At 41.4% G+C, this 22,299-nt stretch overlaps 1 protein-coding gene across 1 annotated transcript in view; it reads right to left on the bottom strand.

Moving 5' to 3' along the window:
- LOC144773195 (protein-lysine methyltransferase METTL21C-like) overlaps positions 1 to 22,299 on the bottom strand; it is a 111,708-nt gene that overhangs the window by 19,244 nt on the left and 70,165 nt on the right. The window contains exon 3 of the mRNA XM_078658082.1: positions 6,690 to 6,807. Coding sequence (XP_078514208.1) covers positions 6,690 to 6,807 — 118 coding nt within the window. The remainder of the gene's footprint in view (positions 1 to 6,689; positions 6,808 to 22,299) is intronic.

Below are 22,299 nucleotides of genomic sequence, written 5' to 3'. Positions count from 1 at the left end.
ATGGGAGATTCCTTCTGCTTGTAAATATCCCTATAGAATGATGCAAACGTACATGCAATATTACTGGTATCAGTGGCCAGTGTATCTTGTTAGTCAATCACTTAAGTAACGTGACTGATTTGTTCAGAAGTATTTGTTATTGGTGGTTTCAGTTTCTTCCCATTGTATAGCTAAAGAGATCACCTCTCATAGTGGCCTTATAAGTCACCCAGAGTACACCAGATTAGTCTACTGTATCTCGATTGCAGTCAAACTACTTGTTTCTTCTACTATGTGAGATTTACACTCTGCGTCATTTAGCCACTAGGCATTAAGATGCCAGCCAGACCTTTCCGTCACAGGTCTCAATTCTATGGTCAGCACCATTGATTAGTGTGTGTGGCCTGATAAGGTCAGTATCCGAATATTAACTACTTTCTTCACATCAGCATTCTGCACCAATAGGTACTCTATTCTTGAAAGCATTTTATGATTGGCATAATAACATGTAAAACATTGTTCTTTGGGGTAAAGTGCTCGCCAGACATCTGCCAGGCTGAGAGCATTGAAGAATCAACCAAGGGCACTTCGGCCTCACTATGTGAGACCCAAACTTCCTTATAATCTAAGCAACAGACAACCACCTTATTGAGATACTACATAATGCCCCTTAATATCCACCATGGTTTTTTTATGTGTAAGGGAAGGCAATGATGAATAAGAATGGCCACCCTCCTTAAGCCCCAGGTAAACCCTACATGGACCATCTGGGAGAAACAGTATCTCACCAGAAATGGGCACTTACCACCAATGAGTGGATTTCCTGATTAGAATGATGTCTGGATTTAGTGGCTGACTTAGACTTTGAAGTACAGTAATTACTTTGTCAGGATGATAGAGTAAAATACTCAGCCACTCTGGCAGAGTAACCATAATCCGAATTTAGAGATGTCCGCCGGCCCGGAGGTTTAAACAGACGGCTCTGTTAACATGAAGATACTTCCCATTACATTTTTTCAATGTTTTTGGAGTTACAAAAACAAAATCTTGGTTTTGGGGAAGAAAAAAGAAACAATTGGGCCTCACACAATGGGAGTTGTCTCTAATGGTGTAGGGGTCATTTTGCACTTTTAACTGCCCTTAACTGCCAGGTTTGACCCGGCAGTGATGGACAGTGAAAACTGTCCATTCGACCACCCACTATAAATAGGGTGGGTAGTCGAATGGCCATGCCTCTGACGACCCTTACTCCATTGGGTCATACAAAAAGTATAGGGGCTGACTTAGAGATTGGTGGAGAGGGTACTCTAACGCAATGGAGAAAGAGTACTCTCTCTACCAAACTAAAGGTCTGCCTGTAATAAGTATGTCAGCAACAGAGATTACACTGTATCTGTCACTGACATACTCCTCCGATGGCCTGATGGAGTAAGGGCCGTTGGAGGTTTGGTGATTCGACCGCAAACCCGATTTACAGTGAGCAGTCGAATGTCCAGTTTTCACTGCCTCTTTCCGCCACATAAAAGGTGAAACCAAGTGGTAGGGACACCGATAACTGCAACATGACCCCCACACCATGGGAGACAATTACTGTGGTGTGAGCTTTCATTAGTTTTTGTGTTTTAAAAATAAAATCCCGCTAGGGCATTTTGTTTTTGAAAATACAAAAGCATGGTAAAAGTTTCAATAACTGTGCCATCATTTAGATGGTAAATTTTAGGGCCTCAGTAATGAGAAGTGTTGCATCGGTGGGTGAAAGCAGCAATGTAATACTTCTCAGTGCACCCTCCTTGCGACACCATTGATGTGTCATATTTACTGTATGACTCATCATGTCACAAGGAATGACAGATACGTCAGTATTACTGACGTATCTGTCAGCGCAATTATGGCGCATTGCTGGAGTTGTGTCGAAGCGTGACGCAACTCGAGAAATGTTCCTTTCACATGGGGTAAGCCCCATGTGAAAGGTCCTGTGCCACCCTTACGCCTGCCATGAGGCAGGCGTTAGGTTTTGACGCATTGGCGTCCTAGAAGTGGCGAAGTGAAATCTTATAGATTTCACTGCGCCAATCCTATGCGGGACCCTTTCTTGCGGGGGAACGCCCACCCTACATGCATTATACCTGACACAGGTATGATGTAGCGCAGGAATGTAGCGCAGGGGTTTACAAAGTGACGCATCTGCTTAGATGAGTCACTTCGTAAATATGGCGCAACATGGTGCATTACTTATGCTAAAAATGAAGCAAAGGCGGCGCAAAAGTGACGCAGGCCTTCATAAATAAGGCCCATAATACATTGACAGAAACCATTGCAGTTCATGTCAATGTTAAGAGATGACCCTGGGGTGGCAGACATTGCTAAAAACTTGGCTGGCGTAGGACCCTCAGTATGGCGGGAGTAAAGTACTCCCCCATCCCAACTGATTTACCTCAGTGTACAAAGTAGTCTCTGTTGATTAGGTATTTAAGGTCCACCCATCTGTTAATTAGACACGTGGACCTTCAGTTTGGCAGACAGGGCACTCCGTCGCCGTCTTTGGAAAAGATAATGAGAGAGCCAGTCTCGTAGTGTAATCACTGCATAGCTCCACAAAGTATGACATGATAATGTTATGTAATTAACAATAACTGAAATTGAGTTGATATATTGAATTATTTATAGAATCAAATATTTTGTTTGTTTATTCCATTGACTCAATCCATGGCCCTTGACTTGTGCCAACAAACTAGTTATTTTTCTAAAGGTAGGCAGACAAAATATCGATTTTTAAATATCGACATACAATAATGTCGATGTTTAAATATCGAAGTGACAGTATATAGAAGGTAAGTAATATCGATATTTTTAACATCGATGGGACAGAATTTCGAAGGTAAGTAATATCGATTTTGTTAATATTGATGTTAGTAATATCAATGTTACTAATATCGATGTTAGTAATATCGATGTTACTAATATCGATTTTTATATAATTTTTATGTATAATATTATGTTTTTAATATGTATTTTTTTATGTACTTAAAGTAAATTTTGTATTTTAGTACCGTAGCGGGTTGTGGGTTTATAGAGGAATAGGGTTGGAAGTAATTTAATTATACTACAAGAATTATTAATTTTTAGGATTTATACATTAATTTTAATTAATTGGTAATTAATTGTAATTAATTGGTAATTCATTTTAATTAATTGATTATTTTGATAATTATGTTCTGTAGCGGGTTATGGGTTTATAGGGGAATAGGGAAGTCATTTAAATGTAATTAATAATTTATTTTAATTAATTGTTTTCCTTAATGATATTATTGTTAATTATTAATTGGTAATGAATTATTATTAATTAGTATTTATTATTAAGTTATTTTTACTTAATTATATATTGGTAATTATGTTTTTAATAATTATGTATTGGTATTTGTAAATAGTTTATATTTATTTAATAATTATTTTTTTAAATATTTGAAAATATTTATTTATTTATAAGTATGTTACTTTTAACTTCTACGCTATCCAACACTTTCCCTACTGTTGCACTCACTGGAGTGGGAATAGTCATTTTTACCCCTACGCTATCCAACACTTTCCCTACTGTTGCACTCTCTGGAGTTGGAATAGTAATTTTTACCCCTACGCTATCCAACACTTTCCCTACTGTTGCACTCTCTGGAGTTGGAATAGTAATTTTTACCCCTACGCTATCCAACACTTTCCCTACTGTTGCACTCTCTGGAGTTGGAATATTATTTTTTACCCCTACGCTATCCAATACTTTCCCCACTGTTACACTCTCTGGAGTTGGAATAGTAATTTTTACCCCTACACTATCCAACACTTTCCCTACTGTTGCACTCTCTGGAGTGAGAATAGTAATTTTTACCCCTACGCTATCCAACACTTTCCCTACTGTTCCCCTTTTTGGAGTGGTAATAGTAATTTTTACCCCTACGCTATCCAACATTTACTTACTTTTTTTTTATTTGTTTTACATTTTTATTAATTTTTATTTATATTATTATTTTATGTGTATAGATTTATTTGTAATTTGTAATATTTTCATTTATTTATAAGTTATTAAAATTATTTTTAAAAGTTATTATTAAGGAAGTATGTATTATATGTACATGTATAATTATTTGTTTTTATTATTATTATTTTATTTTTATTTTTTTAAATCGGAGTTTTATATAGCGCGAACTAGAACCGAACCGAATCAGTTATCAGAGCGCTTTACATAGCACCAGTTACGTTACATGAGGACACACTTTCATTTTTTAGGCACGGGGAGATTAAGTGATTTGCCCAGAATCACCGTTTTTTTTTTTTGGGCGTCGTTACCGAGACTCGAACCCAGATCCCCAGGTCCGAGGTCGAGCGCCTTAGCCGTTAGGCCAACCCCTCGTCCCTTTATTAAATTATGTATATTATTTATTAATTTTAAATATTATAACATCTTTTTAACTATGTTTATTACATTTATAAGTATCATTTAATTTATATTACATTTTTTTTAATTAAAAAAACGATATTTTTTAATTACAATATTTTTGACAGCAATATTTTTTTCCGATATGTTTGTACTTACCTTTTTGGAGATAGGATGTCGATATTTTGTAATTAACATTTTGTTGCGATATTTTTGTAGGTCGATAATTTGTATAACGACATTTTGTCAGACTTTCCTTTCTAAATACTGTATATAACATCTTAAAACCAGTAAAAATACAAATATTCCATTCTCTATTCACAATATTTTTGTGAATTAAATAGTCAGAGAAAGAAGAAAATGATGCCATGGTGGTATGGAGGTGGTTCCCGGATAAAGACCAAGAGCTGTGTGATGGAGGTCAACCACTCTGGCAACATGAGACAGCCCTTTGTCATTGTGCACACACGTGATCTGTGTTTGTCCATGACAATAAAAACCAACACCAGGGATCCAGACATTTTTGTAACTTGGGTACTCAAGGCAGGGGTGCATGTCCATCATCATGCCAGGGACTTTTCTTTGCCACCAATGATGGCACATACTCTGTCGGCCAAAGTCTAAATCAGGCACATAGTCTTTTTCTTTAGCAGGGCTGAACCTCAAATGACGTAGCGGCGGAGGACAAGATGCCCTCTCCCTAGGATGGCTCCGTTAGCCTGGGAGTAACATCTGGCACAATCCTGCAGTGCGAGGCATTAGATTCACAGAATGAGTGAAGATATCGCCGCAAGAGATAGCCAGCACTCGAACTAGTCCGGTTTGAAGTGCAAGAGACTTGCTGAAGGGAAGTAGGGTGGACGCTTAGTGGAGACCCGGGATTTGGTGCAAGATGGCAGCCTATGAAATCCCTACAGCAGCGTGGATCGCTACAGCTGAAGCAAGAGCCTTGCCTGCAGCTTCGCTGCTGTCGTGGCATCAGCCGACCGGGGAATATCCCTGAAGTCCGGTGGACCCTCGGACTGTTACATAACCAGAGGGAGATGAGGCGATCTATGACCTGTGGGGCAAAACATTAAATATGCCCCGTGAGCAGATCTGAGCCCCACAAGTCTGATAGAAGAGACTCAGCGCCAGCTAAGATGGAGGCATCCAGCCGCGAGAGCAGATTCTGAGGAGAAGTGACACCCGCAAGGTTTTCGGCAACACCAGCGGAATCTGTAACAGTGTGGAGAGCGAGGTCAAAGGTGGAATCCCTCCTGCAAAGGTTGACTTATCAGAGTCTGGTTCGCCCCAGGGGCGGCGGTATCGAGGAAGTGCAGCGACGTACAAAGCCGGCCAAGCATGTGGGCTCAGCAACCTTAGGACCTCATAGGGGGAATATTTGACCCCGATCTGAGCTGCATACACCCATAGGGCGACGTGACAGAGGGCTACGGCAGAAGTAGCTTCTGCATAAGGTAGGAGATGGCAGGGGACTCGGAAGACAGTGGTACCTGTCCTCAAAATGGCAGACCCTCTGCACTGCGGCTGGTGGTTGCAGAGCAGCCCAACAGGCTTCCTCCAGTCACTGACGAGGAAACATCTGTGGGCAGAGTGGCCTCCAAGCAGAATGAGGGCGAGATGATTCTGGCACGGCTGCACTGGATGCCCCAGAAATTACACCCTGCCTGACCGTAACATGATGACCAACCATCTCGGCCACCTCGAGTATCAATGCTACTTGACTGAGACCAGGGACCACGTCCAATGCTGCCACTGGAGGAGAGCTCCTCGCTGGTGGGTCTTACTGGGAAGCTGGCTTGATCTCCTGAAGTAACACCAGTAACACCAGGACCGGTGCCTTTCAAAGAACTTTGACGGAGCCCCCTGGACGGATACCATAACTGTTTTTACTTACCTCGGAGCCCGAGCAACCTTGGCCGATGCCCGGTGGAGCTGTCCTATGCAGTTATAGAGGAGTTTTGGCTCTGGCTCACCCCCTCTGCCGATACCTACCCAGCCGGACATCTGACATTGTTTTCCTCGTCGCCCCATTGTGTTTCCTTCCCTACCCCGCATCTTGTGTTTTGGTTTTCTCCTATGTCTCTATGTGAAGCTTGAAATTGATGTAACTATGTATCCTGTAAAGCTCTGACCCACATGTAAAGTGCTCTGATACCTCCGGGTCTACCCAGCGCTACATAAAACTTTGCAAATAAATAAATAAACATGATGGTTCCCAATGTGCCTTAGGGTAACAATCAATACAATTACATTGATTTAGAATGTTATTTATACTGACCTAGTATGCTCGCCACAATGGCTAAAAGACCTGTTCCGGAGCCGATTTCAAGTATTTTTTTGTCTTTGAGATCAAGTTCTTCTCTCTTGTCTTCTAGATACTGGCATAATGCCATGGCCTGAAAGATACAACAAATTTCAAGTGGGTTATTCTTGGAATGTTTCTCACCTATAAAGCAAGGACTCCGATGAACTATTTTATGGCAATACCAAAAACAAAGTAATTTCCGAACATGGACTTCATATGAAATAGCAATCTACAATTTCATTACAATCTTTTAAAAATGCTGTCAAATATCTATTACATATTCTGATGTTCATGATATCTCAGGGCACCTTATCTAGGTCCTACACGATTCAGGTACTCTTACAAATATGCATCTTAAATCTGTAGTCGAAACACGTGAAAGGTGCCAGATTTTCATGAAACCCCAATCCCCCCTTCTTCCTTTATTTTGCATATTTCATACTGTTCCTCGGAGGACCCAAAGTCAACATTTAGAATGATGAGCCCTTTTGGACATAAAATCATGTGTCTGGATGAAATATATCCGGATGACACCATTAAAAAGTGAGCCTTTCAATGGGCAGCTGGACCGCCTTAACAAGGCTGCTTTTCAAGCTGTCCCTCTCCAGCACCTGGCAACAGTCATTCACCTAGGTCAGGCAATTAGAATGTATGGAGATGAGTAATAATTATGTAGGGGGGGGGGGTTGGCTGTATTTAAGCCAATTTAATTAAACTTATTTTCACAGTTCATTGCAACATGGGGAAGATTGGCAGCAGGAACCTCTGAGCATGCATACAAAAAACCCCAGTGACTAGAAGTGTCCATTATGCATGAGAAGACAGCTCAGTGTGTTAAAAACTAACTGCAGATATCAGTGGGCGATATTCAATTGATAGGATATGAAACCCACGGTTGCTTTTAATCCCCAGCAGGTCAAAAAAACTCTAGTAGAAAGGAGATTTGTAATATGAACACCTGTTAATTTCAGTGCCAAGAATTGAGAGAACTATGGTATCAGGAGCTATATAAATACACTTTAGGAATGTTAGAAGGGAAGGTTTCATTTCATTTTTATGGCTGATTTACCACTGATTTAACAGGCATGTGACACACTCTATGGCACTCTTTAGCACAGAGCTGCTGGCCTCCAAGTTGATGTTGCCCTATTTTTATGTGTTGGTTCTGTGGCTGCTTCATAGCACTAGTTATAAAACAAAAGAGGCCCTTTATGGTGGCACGTGCACATGTATTTTCTGAGCACTGTGGAGGAGAGCAGTTTGGCTTTGATGGACGCTGTTCCTTTCCATGCTACTTTGCTTGCCATTGATGCACAAATGCACTACACCCGAGTACCTCTCGAACTTTTTCAAGGCTCCAAACAGAATAGTAAGTAAGTCAGTGCATTGTGATTAATTAAAACCATTACAAACACAGATACAAAAACTACTTACAACACATATATAGCTAAGTTGTGATCAATGACTAGAATTCATCTAAAAAGTTAAAAGGTTAGAAAGACTAGGGGCCACATTATCAAGAAAGGGCGATACATTATCGCCGCTTTTATCGGCAGGAAACTGTCGCTAAAGCGGCGATAATGGGCTTCATAATATGCCCTTGTGAATTCTCATAGAAGCCCAGGTTAACATCAGAACCTGGGCTTCTATGGGAATTCACAAGGGCATATTATCAAGCCCATTATCGCTGCTTTAGCGGCAGTTTCCTGCCGATAAAAGCGGCGATCATGTATCGCCCTTTCTTGATAATATGGCCCCAGGTTAGCTAGCATGAAGGAGATTCAAGGAGTTTAAAAAAAAAAACAATATGTAAATATTTTGCATATCAACAGAGTTCTGTCATGTCCTTTGTATTCAAACAGTGCTTTGCAGCTTCATTGCAGGTGGTTACGTTTTTCGTTAGCAGTGTCTGTTTTAAGTAGGTTTTCCGCTCCCTACTGACCACAGGAGATGGATGAACGAGTCGTATTTATACCAGATGACAATATTTTACGACGTCTGCTTTGCTGGCTAAATCTTGCCTTTATAAACCAAACTCCAAGTGCAGCTGTGCCCTCGAGGAGCTAGTTGTCAGATGGAAAGGTTTCCTATATGCACTATATTGCACCTGGTCGAAAGTGGATACAATCCAACCATTGATGTCCATGGGTCAGGGCTGGGGAGAGTTTCACTCTAGTTACCATTACGGTTATAGAGGATGGGGGGGATTTAAAGTGTGGCTTGAAGTCTGCATAATCCAAAGGTGAGACCAGCCTCTCTCTACCTTAAGTTTGCTAATCGATGCCTAGGAGACCATTTTTCTGTGAACCAGATACCAAGGTAGTTTTACACAGCAGTGTAACTCAAAATTGCTGGGCCAACATACCATTTTTCGAGGATTTACTTACATATTTCCCAAAATACCTTTGATTTAGATGCATCTAGAGTAAGCTTAATCTTCAAATTGAGGGGCCAGTGTACAAGCCCCTATCACCACGGGAATGTCACTTTTTCCGACGTTCCTGTGGCGATAGGGGCTTCGCCTTATTTACAAGTCAGCTAAGCCACTTAACGTGGCTTAACGCTGCCTTGTAAATAAGGCCCCCTTTCATGCTATGCTTCGCGTGAAAGGGGTGGGCAGTGGGTGTTGCGGTGGTTATAAGGGAGTTGTAAATAGGAGGCAGCGCCAAAATTAAGACCAGGCAAAACCTGGTCTTAACTTGGCAAAACGTGGTGAAATGCTTTATTCCTCCTTGTTTTTGCTTTTTCCATGTGTGCTGCCTTGTGCAGCACACATGGAAAAAGTAAAACGCCTTGGATTGTTTATGTGTAGGAAGGTGTCCCTTCCTGCACACAATCTTTCAAAACAATGACATTTTGTAACTTGAATGTGTGCTGCATTAAGCAGCACACATAGAAGTGACAAAATGAAATTTAAAGGTTGTTTATGTGCAGGAAGGGACACCTTCCTACACATAAACAATCTTCCCCTGCACGCAGACACCTTGTACTATGGTTCAAGGGTGCCTGCGTTGGCGCTAGGCAGCTAAGTGTAGCTAGCTCAGGGGAAAATGCAAGGCTGCACCGTTTTTTTGTAAATATGGTGCAGCCTTGCGTTTCTGAAGTGGCGGAGTGAGGCGTTACAGTGCTGACCTGAAACCAGACTGGTAAAATGGAATAATTTGTTTATCCTCCATCCATGCTTCTAATTCTTTTAATAGATTTCTGGCGTATACTTTGCTTTCTCTATCCAATAAGGCATTGTGGCGGTAGCGGGTTGGGTCCAAACAATTGCCTTTTTTGAAAAGTGAGGATCCTTGCAAGAAGACTGTAACTAAGGACAGTTGAAATTATTCTTTGCAGAAGGGGGTTAGCCAGGTTGACCAAAAATCCAAACCAGCCTTTAACACTGAGTGGGCTATCCCACTGGGACCTGGGGCACCACTACATTTGCCTTCTTTTATCGCAAATCTTATACTTTGCGTGTCAATGTTAATTATGTCTCCCTTGCAATGGAGAGTTTTATCTCCATCTTCATCAGGGTATAATTCCAATAGATGGAGCTCTCATGCCATGGTGCTGACTCAATTTTCTGATATCTAACTGTCTCGACAGTGGTCCAGTTTATTAATGAAATTCCAAAATGTACTATGGCTTGACATTTGAATATCTTGCATAAGGTTTGCTTATATTCTGCTTGTATGGATTTTATTGGCTGATAAAAAGAGGAGTCCAGAGCCCTTTCCGCCATAAGGCGCTTTTGTTTGCCAATTTCCATTTTTAAGGTTTTTAACTCCGAGGTGAACAACTTTTATGGTTTACTTTGCTCTGTTTGAACACAACATATTATTATGAGTCCTGCACAAATATCAAAGTCTGAACCCACTGCAGTTAATGGACACCTAAAAACACTGTGTGACGATTTCAGCCATGCTAAAAATATTCCAAGTGACTAGCTAGCGTATGTTGGGCAGGTTGCCAGGATGAGGTAGTGAGCCTGATGTTCAAAATACCAGCATATAATGTTCCCTGCACAAGTGCATTCACGAATATTTGTGGCGTGGCTGAAATCGTAACACGTTGTAAATTTTGCCCTGGAAGACTCGATAAAGCAGAAAGACGTGCGGGGATTTAATCAGAAAGAAATTTATGATTGATAATTTCTTGCGTATTAATAAATTATAATAAATGCTAAATAACCCAGTAGTGGCTAGCTTCTTATAACTACACCGACAGTCTATTGTGCTTATGTTTGTGAAACATTCCTAATCCAATGAGTCAGGGTTTCGTGTACTAGAATTGCAGACTCCTCTTCAAATTAACCGGCTATCCTACTCATTCTTTTTACGCCTGTAGCAAGAGAATTTCAGCCTGAAAATGGCGGTGGCATAAACTGCATATGCTGCATAAATGCACATTGCACAGCCTTCTGACGTTCCACTATCCTGTCCTGAAAGGGAGGGTGCAGAAAATGCTAACATTGTTTTCACCTCATAGTCCGACGGATAGGAAGTCATTCTTCTTGCTAAGTTAACCCCTATGACAAGATCTTGAAAGGAAAATAGATTTCCTGAAAGGAGTCCTCACCCTGGCTCGGATACAAGTCACCAATCACCACCGGTATGCCATTGCTGCTTGGGCTGAAGTCTATATTAAGCAAGGGTTGGGAATTAAGGCACCGAGACACAGTTGGAGTGACCAAGAGAAGAGAGATCAGATACACATATACTTGTACTGTACGTGTAACTGTGTGTGTAGCCCATGCACTCATCAGCAGCAGAATCGACTACGGCAACGCACTCCGCCAGACTCATCCTCAACATCCCCCACTGCAGCCACATCACCGGCCACCTGAGAGACCTCCACTGGCTCCCAAACAACAAAAGAATCACCCTCAAGCTCCTCACAGAGGCCTACACAGCTTTACCAGATGCAGGACCAGCGTACTCTAACCACCGCATTGTATTCAACGCACCCACCAGAGACCCCAATTCTGCCCAACTGGCCCTGGCTCCCACCCCACCTATCTGCAAGACCACGGCCCGAGGAAGAGCTTTCTCCTACCTTGCAGCAAAACCTGAAACACCCTGCCTCTCCACCTCAGGCACGCACCATCACTGCCTCAATTCAGGAAAACCTCAAAACCTGGCCCTTCAACTGAACCACAGCGCCTTCGGTGGACCAGCTGTTTCCCCTCCTCTACCCCCAGTCCCCTGAGACCCTCAAGGGTGAAAAATCCCGCTTTAAAAGTCACTTGATTGATTGATTGTAGCAACCAGTCAGCAATGATATGCAACAGAGGACATAACTGACCCTAAAAATGTAATTTGACTAGAGATCTGTGCAAGAAAGTCGTAAACTATCCTTATTAGGTTTGGCTTGACAGCATAGCTGCCCGCAGAACTTATTATTACCAAGTCTTAAAAAATATACATGCAGGGGGGCTCTGGATCCACCCAGATGAGTACTGTCTTGTTGTGATGTTTGAGGCAACACCATATGGGACGCAGGAAGGAGGAGGAAGCGGTATAACAGCGCGAGGGCCTCATTGGTTTTGGTATTGTCCGACGTATGCATCAAGTCGTTAATAAATAGCCTGTGGAAAATGGGTGTGGTCAGTTTTAGAGACCACGACAGCAGAAATACTGTGTGCCTCCAATTATTCCTGCTGTAGCTGTGCCACCAGAATACTACAAGTACTACCCTCTGTCGATATGCTATTGACTGTTGGTATTAGTCTGCCTTTTCCAGTGTTTGCATTGGAATGCACAATAAACTATATAATGTACATAAAAGTAAATCAATCAACAAGCATTTAATTTGTCATCTCTTGGATACATTGAATAAAGAAATAATTTTTTTTTGCAGTTTACTGCAATATGTTAAATGTTTGTGTCAGTTCTTTAGTACAAACTTGACCTTTAGATGAGTACCTAAGTGCTTTTTTTGTTTTCACACAGGTCTGCTTCTTTAAAGTCGTTACTAATATCATTAACACTACCACCATTGCACCTGCTGCCAGCATTACCACTATAATTACCACCGCCGCTGCACCCATTACAATTATCATTACTATCACCCTTACTACTTCCATAGATATCAATATCATCACCATCATATTCACCAATATTACCACTAGCACCATCAGCATTAACATCCCCACTTCAGCACCATTACCTCTACCACTACTGTTAACACTACTTTAATTCCCACTACCAGCGTTACAGCTACCACCACAGTAGGCATTACTATCTCCAGATTACAATCACCATCAACATTACCCCACTACCCCTTTACTGCCACCATAATCCCCAACACTACCAGTACCACAACCACTACTACCACCATCATCATTTGTATTACCGCTACAGCCAACAGGTCTGGCTTTACTGAGGTAACACATGCAAATACATCAATGAATAAAAGCTGTTTGCATGTGTTACCTCATTAAAGCCAGACAGGATAAATCATGAATTCATCAAATGCAAATTAGGTTGCCACACTGATGTACGGTGCATGACATGGTCATACTTAAAAATGGGACGTCTCTATTTATGGTCCGCAGTCTTGGACAATCAATTGTGGTTACCTCTGAAACCATGGGAAAATGTTGAACCTGAAAACAGTTAAAACTGTTGTGACATTTTCACTTTCTATAAGATCTGTTGAGACTAAGTTCATAGCAAGTACAAGCGTTCAATATTGTTGAGAGAGAGAAAGCATGTATTTTAAATTGTGGGCAGCTAGAGTTAAGCCTTTCAGTAGAGGCTTTCAACCACAGGTATAAGCACGAAGTTAGAACAAATCATATATTGGAAAATTTTCCAAAGAAGGATAGATGTTTATGTATTTGAAGTAAAGTTGCTGGTGGGAGTCAAGGATGTCTCTCACACCTGGAATACAGCACTGGGATTTTTCTTTTACCAGAATATCTCAAACTCAGCCCAGCACCTCCTGAGTAGCAGAGAGTCCACCAAGCAATGCACAAAGTATAGACGTCTTTAAGATTGTCAATACGATTGCCCTTCCCACCCCTTGACCAACTATTGCTCCAAATGCACGAGCAACTACTAATATCACCATGCAGAGGACCTCAGACTCTGGGTATGCATGCCACTAGGCAGGTAGGCTGAGCACAGAGCACAGAGCGCGTCCAACTGGATAGTTAATATATTACATCATACCCCAGATTTCATTGTGCATCTGTGTGTCTAGTAAACTACTAGTCTACCGCAGAAAACTACTGAATGCAATATTTGATATGGATTTATTTACCTGCATTGTTTGAAGAGAAGAGGGTCTCCTGTCAGGCACTGGATCGGGTATTGAAAAGGCACTCCTAGGTCTTAGGACCGATAAAAATTAAGCTTGAGATTCTGGATATAATACCTCTAACTCCATCCCAATGATGGTCTATTGGAATTCCTCCATTGCTACCCAACATTCGACAATTTAGGGCAAAGTCATATGAGTTATTCTTGATGCACCTTTAAGCATGTACAAGTGGTTCCACGTGGAAGTTCCATCAAGACTTCTCTTGAGGTTTTGTGATGAAGTTGCAGTGTACCTGCCATGTAATGAAGTGTACAATTGAATCTTGTCACATGCGCATCTCCTTGCAGCCTATACAGGGCTGACCTTGTCTTTCCTAACCTCGGGAGGTTTCACATCTCATGAAACAAAAGATTAGTTTAATGTTTGCCTTGCTCCATATGGGTTCAGACAGGACATCCACAGTGAATGAAGAATCCCAGCGGACCTTTGGCAACTGTAGATGCCTTTTGGTCCTTGGCGGACTGGGCCTGGGTTTAGCGGGGGAAAGGACTGATGACCCCCAAGGATGTTCTAGATTTCATTGCTGTGACTAGCTGAGGATGAGAAATGCATTAGGTCTCTAGTGTTTTTAATTTGCACAAGGCTTCACTAAGTTGTGTGCATATGTTGGAATTTAGTGTCAATACAACAGCTACAGCATATGCTGTTACAGTTCCATTGCATTTTTCAACATATTTTGCCTGTTATGGCCAAAATTGTAATGTATTGTATTGCAGTATTGCAGCATTTATATAGCGCTTACTACCCCTATGTGGGGAGCTAAAGCACTTGCCTACATTAGTAGTAGTGGTTTTTATTTTGATCCTATATGGGAATTGTTTTCATGTCATGCGTGATGACCACGTAGATGTGTTTATCATGGTATGGCATCATATGATATAGCCTGCTTAGCTGCTTACTGCACTGGATATCCAATCTTAGGTTTTGCGAATAATTGTGGTCATGTGCTGGCAAGGTTGGAGGGACAGAAAAGTGTAGAGATCTGTTAGGATGCATATTTTCATTATCATCCCATATCTGAGTGTATTTGTTACATGTAAACAACTGTTCAGGTTGTATAGGTAAATAGGTAGTTGGGACCAGCAGTTAATGAACTATATTAAAGTCCCCCAAATTGTCCAGTAGTGTGTGGCCGATCTCTTCAGTTATTCCATGCCTGTTTATTTGGTTATGGTTGTTTTTTTGGCTGTACAGAGAGGGTGATGAATAACCCTCAAGGCAGACATGTCTTATGCGAATTTAAGAGGTATAAGCTACAATTTGTTGCTGACCACAGCATGTTATGGTTTTAGTATTATTGTGGGCCATAACTGTTATATATGATAATGCATATCTATATAATGCCAAGGCGAACTATAGGTCAGCTCTTTTTTGCTTATCTCCATAAAGAAAGCAGTTTGCTGGTTGACTTTGTCAGTTGTAAACTGAGGCTTGATGGTGCAACTGTTTTCTAGTCTCTTTTGCAAGGATGTGGGTGGCACAGTTATCTAGGAAATAACCTAGTTTTCAGCTGTTGTCGGAAGTGTATATGCTCCACGGTGCTTCTAATGCTACCTGGTAGTGAGTTCCGGGGCTTGGTGGCTTGTACTGAGAAAGCAGTGCCTCCTACTGATTTTGGTATGGTTGTATAATGATAAGTGGTGCAAGCCTGGAGAGCACAGTTCAGTTTGGTTTGTATTGCTTGAATTTAACTTGTAGGTATAGCATTCCTTTTCCTTGGGATGGTCTGTGGACAAAACAGAGTGCTTTGAACATTGTCCGTCTAGCTATAGGTAGCCAATAAAGTGATTTCAGGACTGGAGTCGTGTTTTCTCTGGTGAAGGAGGAGGAAAAGCATTGCAGCAGCATTTAAGATGAGTTGTATTTTGCGTATAATGAATATGGGTGTGCCAAGTTATAGGCTGATGGCATAGTCAAGCCTGGAGATTATGAGCTTGAGGATGGCTTGTAGTTTATGTGGGTGTGCAAGGCCTGCGAAAGTGCAACATAGTGATTTCACTGTGTAGAACTGTAACTAGGGAAGTTAGGCCCAGTGGGCCAGGTTCTGGCTGGGCCGTTTATAAATGTGTAGCAGGGAAGTGGGCCAGGACCTGTGTTGTTTTTGCATCTTGAATTAGCGCTAGACCAAACTATTTCTTTTATTTGATCTGGTACTTTATTTATACCTTTTTCTTCAACATTTTGTTTTTGCTTCCAATGAGGAATGCCGCCACTTGAACAGAATGAATCAGAAGAGAAGAACTGAATAAGTACAAGAAAGACGCTCATTATATTTGAGAAATACATCACGAAGACAAGAGCTCATGAGCTAAACTAACTAAAGCTCGTTAAAAAAGTCCCTGTGAGCTGTAAACATGAAGGATTCACTGAGGTAAGCAGAAACTACAGTCTTCAGAGCCGGCTTTCGAAATAATATAAAGGCAGAGAAGCCCTTAGTTAAGCACTCTTGGCTGAAAGAAAAGATAAAGAAGACTAAACGGACAAAATACACACTAGTGCCCGAAACCTACATTGGTGTCAAAAATCAAGAGCCCTGATGAGAGTCCGCATATTTAATATCAAGGACTTGAAACGCTTTGGCTTTATTATGATTCATGATATGAACATGGAGGAATGATGAATTATTTGTTGTCAGGATATAGAAGAAAAATCCCATGTATTTGACACTAACATTTTCCCTGTGTTTGTTCATTTTTTCATGTTTTCTTAATTGAAACGCTGATACATACAACATTTGTTGAAAGTTTATGAAATAATATCTATATATGAAATTGGATTTTGATACAAGACTTCAAAGACATTAGGATGTTTGGTTTATGATTTGTTTCACATTTATGTTTATTTAGATTGTGTATTTAAAACACAATTTTGTTGTTCAATGTTTTGTTAATCATATGTACACAAGCATTTTCAGTATATAGACATTATTGTCTTTTTCTGTTCCAAATATACAACAAAGAATAAAAAAAAAGGTATCAATAAAGTACCAGATCAAATAAAAGAAATAGTTTGGTCTAGCGCTGATTCAAGACGCAAAAACAACACAAGTCCTGGCCCACTTCCCTGCTACACGTTCAATGTGCAGAAGGCATTCTTTTTGTTGCTGTTAGCATGCAGTATCAAGGAGAGATCTGAATACATGTTTACTCATACGTTTATAACCACTCTTGATATTTTTGTAGAGGCTTCAAGTGCCCTGGGCATATGGTGGTAGGCTGGTAGTTTTGCCCTTGTTCACATGTCATAATCTCTATCTTTGCAGTATTGAGCTTTAGATGGTCATCCATCATTCATATGTTTACGGAATAAAGACAGTCATCGAGTTTTGAATTGTAGAGGTCATCAGGGCAATCCATTTTTAAAATGATAGTGGTGTCATCTACTTAGTGGTAACAGGTGAGGTTGTATGATTTAATCAGATTTGGTAAGAGCGTTAGGTAGATTTTGAATAATAGGGAGGATATGATGGACCCCTGAGGAATGCCACAGTGCTGTGTGTGAGGAGGTGATGTGAAAGTGGGTAGTTAGACTACACTTTGTCCATCTGTAAGATAAGAAGCAGTAGATTTTAAAGTTTTTTCATGGATTTCAATATTGTGAAGTCTTTGCAGTAGTTTTGGTGGTGAGCAGTGTCAAATGCAGCGTATAATTCCTGAAGTAATAAGGCCGCTACTTTGTTTTTGTCCACTGTGAGTTTTAGGTCATCCCTGATGGATATGATGGCTGAGGATGTATGACATTACAACGCATGCTTTTACATCGCATGCTTTTACAACGCTGTTTTTACAACGCATACCATTACAACGCATAGTGCTTTTAGGCGCTGGATAGTGAATTGTTTAATTTACTATTCCAACTCCAGTCCCCGTGGATAGTAGGGAAGGTGTTGGATAGTACATTAAACACATTCCCTATCCTAGAGCGCCCCCCAGCGCAATGCGTTGTAATGGTTTGCATTGTAAAAGTTTTGTCGTAAAGGCACTGCGTGGTAAAAGTTGCGTTGTAAAGGATGTTTCCCGATGGCTGACTGTGGCTTTACCTCGTCTGAAACCGGACTGTCGGTACTAAAAGGAGCAATAGGGCACTGCAACACGGACATAGGACAACAGCTGGAGGGACCGAGGATTTGTTGTAATCCCCTTACATTTCCGGAACGGGAAATTGATACAAGCTGGATCTGGTGAACCATAAACAATATAAAGGATTGACGAGATCTCTGCTCCTCTCAGAGGGCAAACGCAAATGGGTTAGTACGGCTTTGCTTCTGGAATGCAAATGGACTCCTCAATAAAGTAGCAGATCTAGAATTTGTTACCTATGTCAGGGCCTTAGATATAGTAGCTCTGCAAGAAACCTGGGCATTGGAGCCGCCACATCTCCAAGGTTTTTTACGTTTCTACCAAGGAGCAACGAAGACGGCAAAATGTGGCCGCCTGCAAGGAGGTTTGGTCATATATGTTGCAAACACAATTACTCACACTGCCCCCACTTGCGGTCCTAAAACTCAATCATCACTAGCTGTAACCGTATTCTTTCCATCAAAAACAAACACAAGGAACAGCAACATCACGATAATAAACATGTACATTCAACCAAAATGTAAAATTAAACTAAGGACATGTGCAGTTTTGTGAAAAACTTGCATAAGAGAAGGGCCTAATGCTGACCCCATCCTCACCGGGGACTAAAACTATCATTTAATGGGTTCCTCCATGGATGAAGAAATACTCCAGCAAAACAAAATTTGGAACATCCCGCCGCAAGGAGAAGTACAACTGGGCAAACAAACAAAGTCAGGGCAATCAACTTTGGAGGAGCTGGAACATCTAAGTCTAAGGGCATTGCATGGTAGAACAGCTGAAGATAACCCTCCAGTTACTTCATTCAGCTCTAACAGAACAAATTCAATACTGGACTATTCCTTTGTCTCCCTATGTTTGTTTCAACAAATTGCATAGTTTTGGTTAGGCAATAAAGGAGACAGTGATTATCGGCCGCAGGAAATAGAGCTAAGAACCATCACGCCAGCATTTGAACGTTGCTGGGTGCCACAGGGGGCAGAAACCACTATCGACTTAAAAAGAATACATTTTAAGTTAGCTGCTGGTAGCAAGATGCTGGAAAACGCTAAACAGCACTTTAATGCCAGAGCTGGAAAAGGGGAAGTTCAGAAATAGCGAAACTTTCTAACAATGATGGAAGTATACGCGTCTAAGATCAAACCATTTAACCAGCAAAGGTTCAGCGGCACGAAACCTATATCAATTTCTTCAAAGCAAGAAAACAAGCTTGCAAAAAAACATATCTATCGATCTTTGAGACACCTCCGGCACAAGCCTAATGACAAAAATCAGCTGGAATTACTATGGAGACAAAGGGCAGATCTGAAAAAACTGAAAAGGAATGTCAACAGAGCCATGGAGGAGGAATTCTGGGTAAAAATATTTGCTGACGTTAAACATAATAATAGCGCCATATTCTGGAACACCATAAATCAATTCATCCACTAAAATCATGATGGCATTTCCTCGAACATCGCAGAGGAAGATTGGGTCAAATATCTAAGTTCCCATTTCCAACAAAACAGTGAGCTCAGTGAACAGGACCAAAATAGTAAAAAAGAACTAGACCGCCACATAACCAACAAGGATAGGGCAGAATGCAACACGATCAACTCTGGGAATAGAAGGGGAGGCTTATCACCTGAGGAATTGCAAATGACTCATGCAACAGCAATTAAACGGAAGATAGGCAAGGGGAGAAGGGAAGGTGCGCCTGGCCCAAATGGAATACCACCAGCTTTATACAAACAGGAGTCAACCCACTGGGCAGAAGCACTAGAACCACTGTTTAGACAAATTAGGATGCTAACACCCTGCCTAAATCTTGGAAAGGGTCAATAATTTCCCCAATTTTCAAATCTGGTGAAAAGTCGGCCCCACAAAACTATCGACTAGTGGCTTTATTAGACAATGAGCGGTACAAAAGGGGGTGGTGATGGACGGAGCATCTGAACCAATCAAACACTCACACCTAGTCAAAAGATCTGGGTTTAATCCATCACCGTTCTTTAGCCCACTCTGCCACCCCAGTTCAGACATGGCTATATGCAAATCAGTCTGACCCTGTGCCTCATGGGAACAGTCCAGCCCGAACTGCCAAGCCATGCCTTCCCTGGACCGGAAACAAGCTTCTGAGGACCGGTTTCTGGCATTACAGCCGTCTTCAGCCCGGCTTGCTTGAATCCAGTGGCTGTAATGCCAGAAACCGGTCCTCGGAAGCTTGAACTAAATTATGGTCCAAGCTGCACAGATGGGGGCTGCCACAGCCCTTATTAAATTTGCTAATAAACGTGCACACGGACACAAGGCTGCAGGTGAAGTTGGGTGACAGAACTTTCTTGCCGAGGCGCATCCCAATGGTTAAAGGGCTGAAACAAGGTTGCGTATTAGCACCGACTCTCTTCAACTTATATATAGCTGACTTAGTACCACTCCTGATCAGCTGCAACTCACATGCCCCAAAACTAGGAGATATTTTGATACCCTGCCTCTTGTAAGCGGATGACATAGTCCTGATTAGTAAAACAAAAGTAGGGCTACAATGTTTCCTAAAGGTAATTCGGGACTTCTCTAAAGCAAATGACCTAACAATCAACTTGGCTAAAACAAGAACCATGATAATCATGAAAAAAAGGAGACAAACTGGAGCCTGGTTTTGTGGGAAAACTAAAATTGAGGATACAGCGGAATATAAATACCTGAGCGTGAAGTTGGATAGCGGGGGGTCGCTTCGCATCAAAGAAGAATAGCATTAGGCACAAAGGCCTAATACTGGCATCTACTTTAAAAACACTAAATTCAAAGTTGACGGGGCCATCGATCCTCCCATTGATTGAGGTAGTTCGGGCAAAACTGCTGCCAACAATCACCTATGGCAGCGAAGCTCAGAAAGGCAGAGAAGCTAAAATACTTGACGCCGTAGTCACAACTGTATATTGGGTCATTTTTGGGCTGCCCAAACACACCTCACCGGCGCAAATTAGGCTTGAATTCGGTGTTCAAAAACAAACAGTTGCAAGGCAAGGAGCATTCATCATTGCATGGGACAAAGTATGAAATGCTCCACATGGTACACTAAATGAACAGCTATGGAAGGAGATAGAACAACATTTCAGATCACCTGCCGCGGAATATCTTTATAGCAGTTTAAATAGGTTGGGCCTATGTCAGCTTTGGCAAGCATCAACAACCACTATTATTTTCAAAAAACTAGTGTGGAAAACAGTGAAACATCTTTCCTTGTTGGAGGACAAGGCCACATTGACAAAAAGGGCCCATGGCTGGATGACATTAAAGACATATACGGAGTCGGCCGCAAAAGCCTATTTCAATCTGGGGTATGACAAAAATATAAAAATTGCTTTCATGAAGTACAGACTGGGGCTGTTACCCTGCAGTCAACATCTTCCTCCCTGGTTAAGAGAGAAAGCGGGCACTGCGTGCCGCCTATGTGGTTCAGCATCGGAAAATCTGCTGCATTTACTGTGCTCCTGCAAAAAACTGCTTAAAACGGAAACAACTGTTGAGGTGACACTTTAATCAGCAGGGGATTTGCACCAGGAGGCAAGCTCTACTGGCATGCTTTGCACCGAACGATCCACAACTGAATTGCAGCCTGGTGAAGTATCTGAAACTGTGCGATAGTAAAATGCCTGAAATGGAGACATAAGGAATTTATGCGGGGAACACATGGGCAAATGTCCTGAGGCGCACTGGAGAAATTCCCCTCAATGAAATTAACTCTGCAGTACGCGGAGGTCCGTACATGAGGGCATGTCATACGGAGTCCGTAGTTTTTTTAAAGGAAGAAAAAAAGATGAAAAAAGATGGTGGGAAAAAATGGGGGGGTGGTTCGCCAAGGTCAGAAGGGTTTGTCAATGGTCGGCAAAAAGTTTGGTTGGATGGCCTGAAATGCTTGTGGCAGCAATTGGACAATAATTATACATTTCGCTGTTGAAGCGGCTTCATTTTAGAAATTTCATTTTTTTATTTTTGGGAAGCTTTTGAAATTAATAATTATGAAGGAATGCGTTGTAAATGTATATAAATTGTGTTCTTTTCTTTTGATAATGTTGGCATTTTGCAACGGTTTTAATTAACTATGCAAATAAAATGTATACCTTATACCTTAAACCGGACTGCTGGTCTCACAGTAAACAATGTTTTCTCAAATTATTTTCCTAAGAATGGTCTATTTGATATGTGCC

This window comes from Lissotriton helveticus, chromosome 8 (assembly GCF_964261635.1).
Source record: "Lissotriton helveticus chromosome 8, aLisHel1.1, whole genome shotgun sequence".
NCBI classification, from domain to species: Eukaryota; Metazoa; Chordata; class Amphibia; order Caudata; family Salamandridae; genus Lissotriton; species Lissotriton helveticus.
Note: the sequence above shows the minus strand (reverse complement) of the source record. Positions and strands in the feature narration are given on the sequence as shown.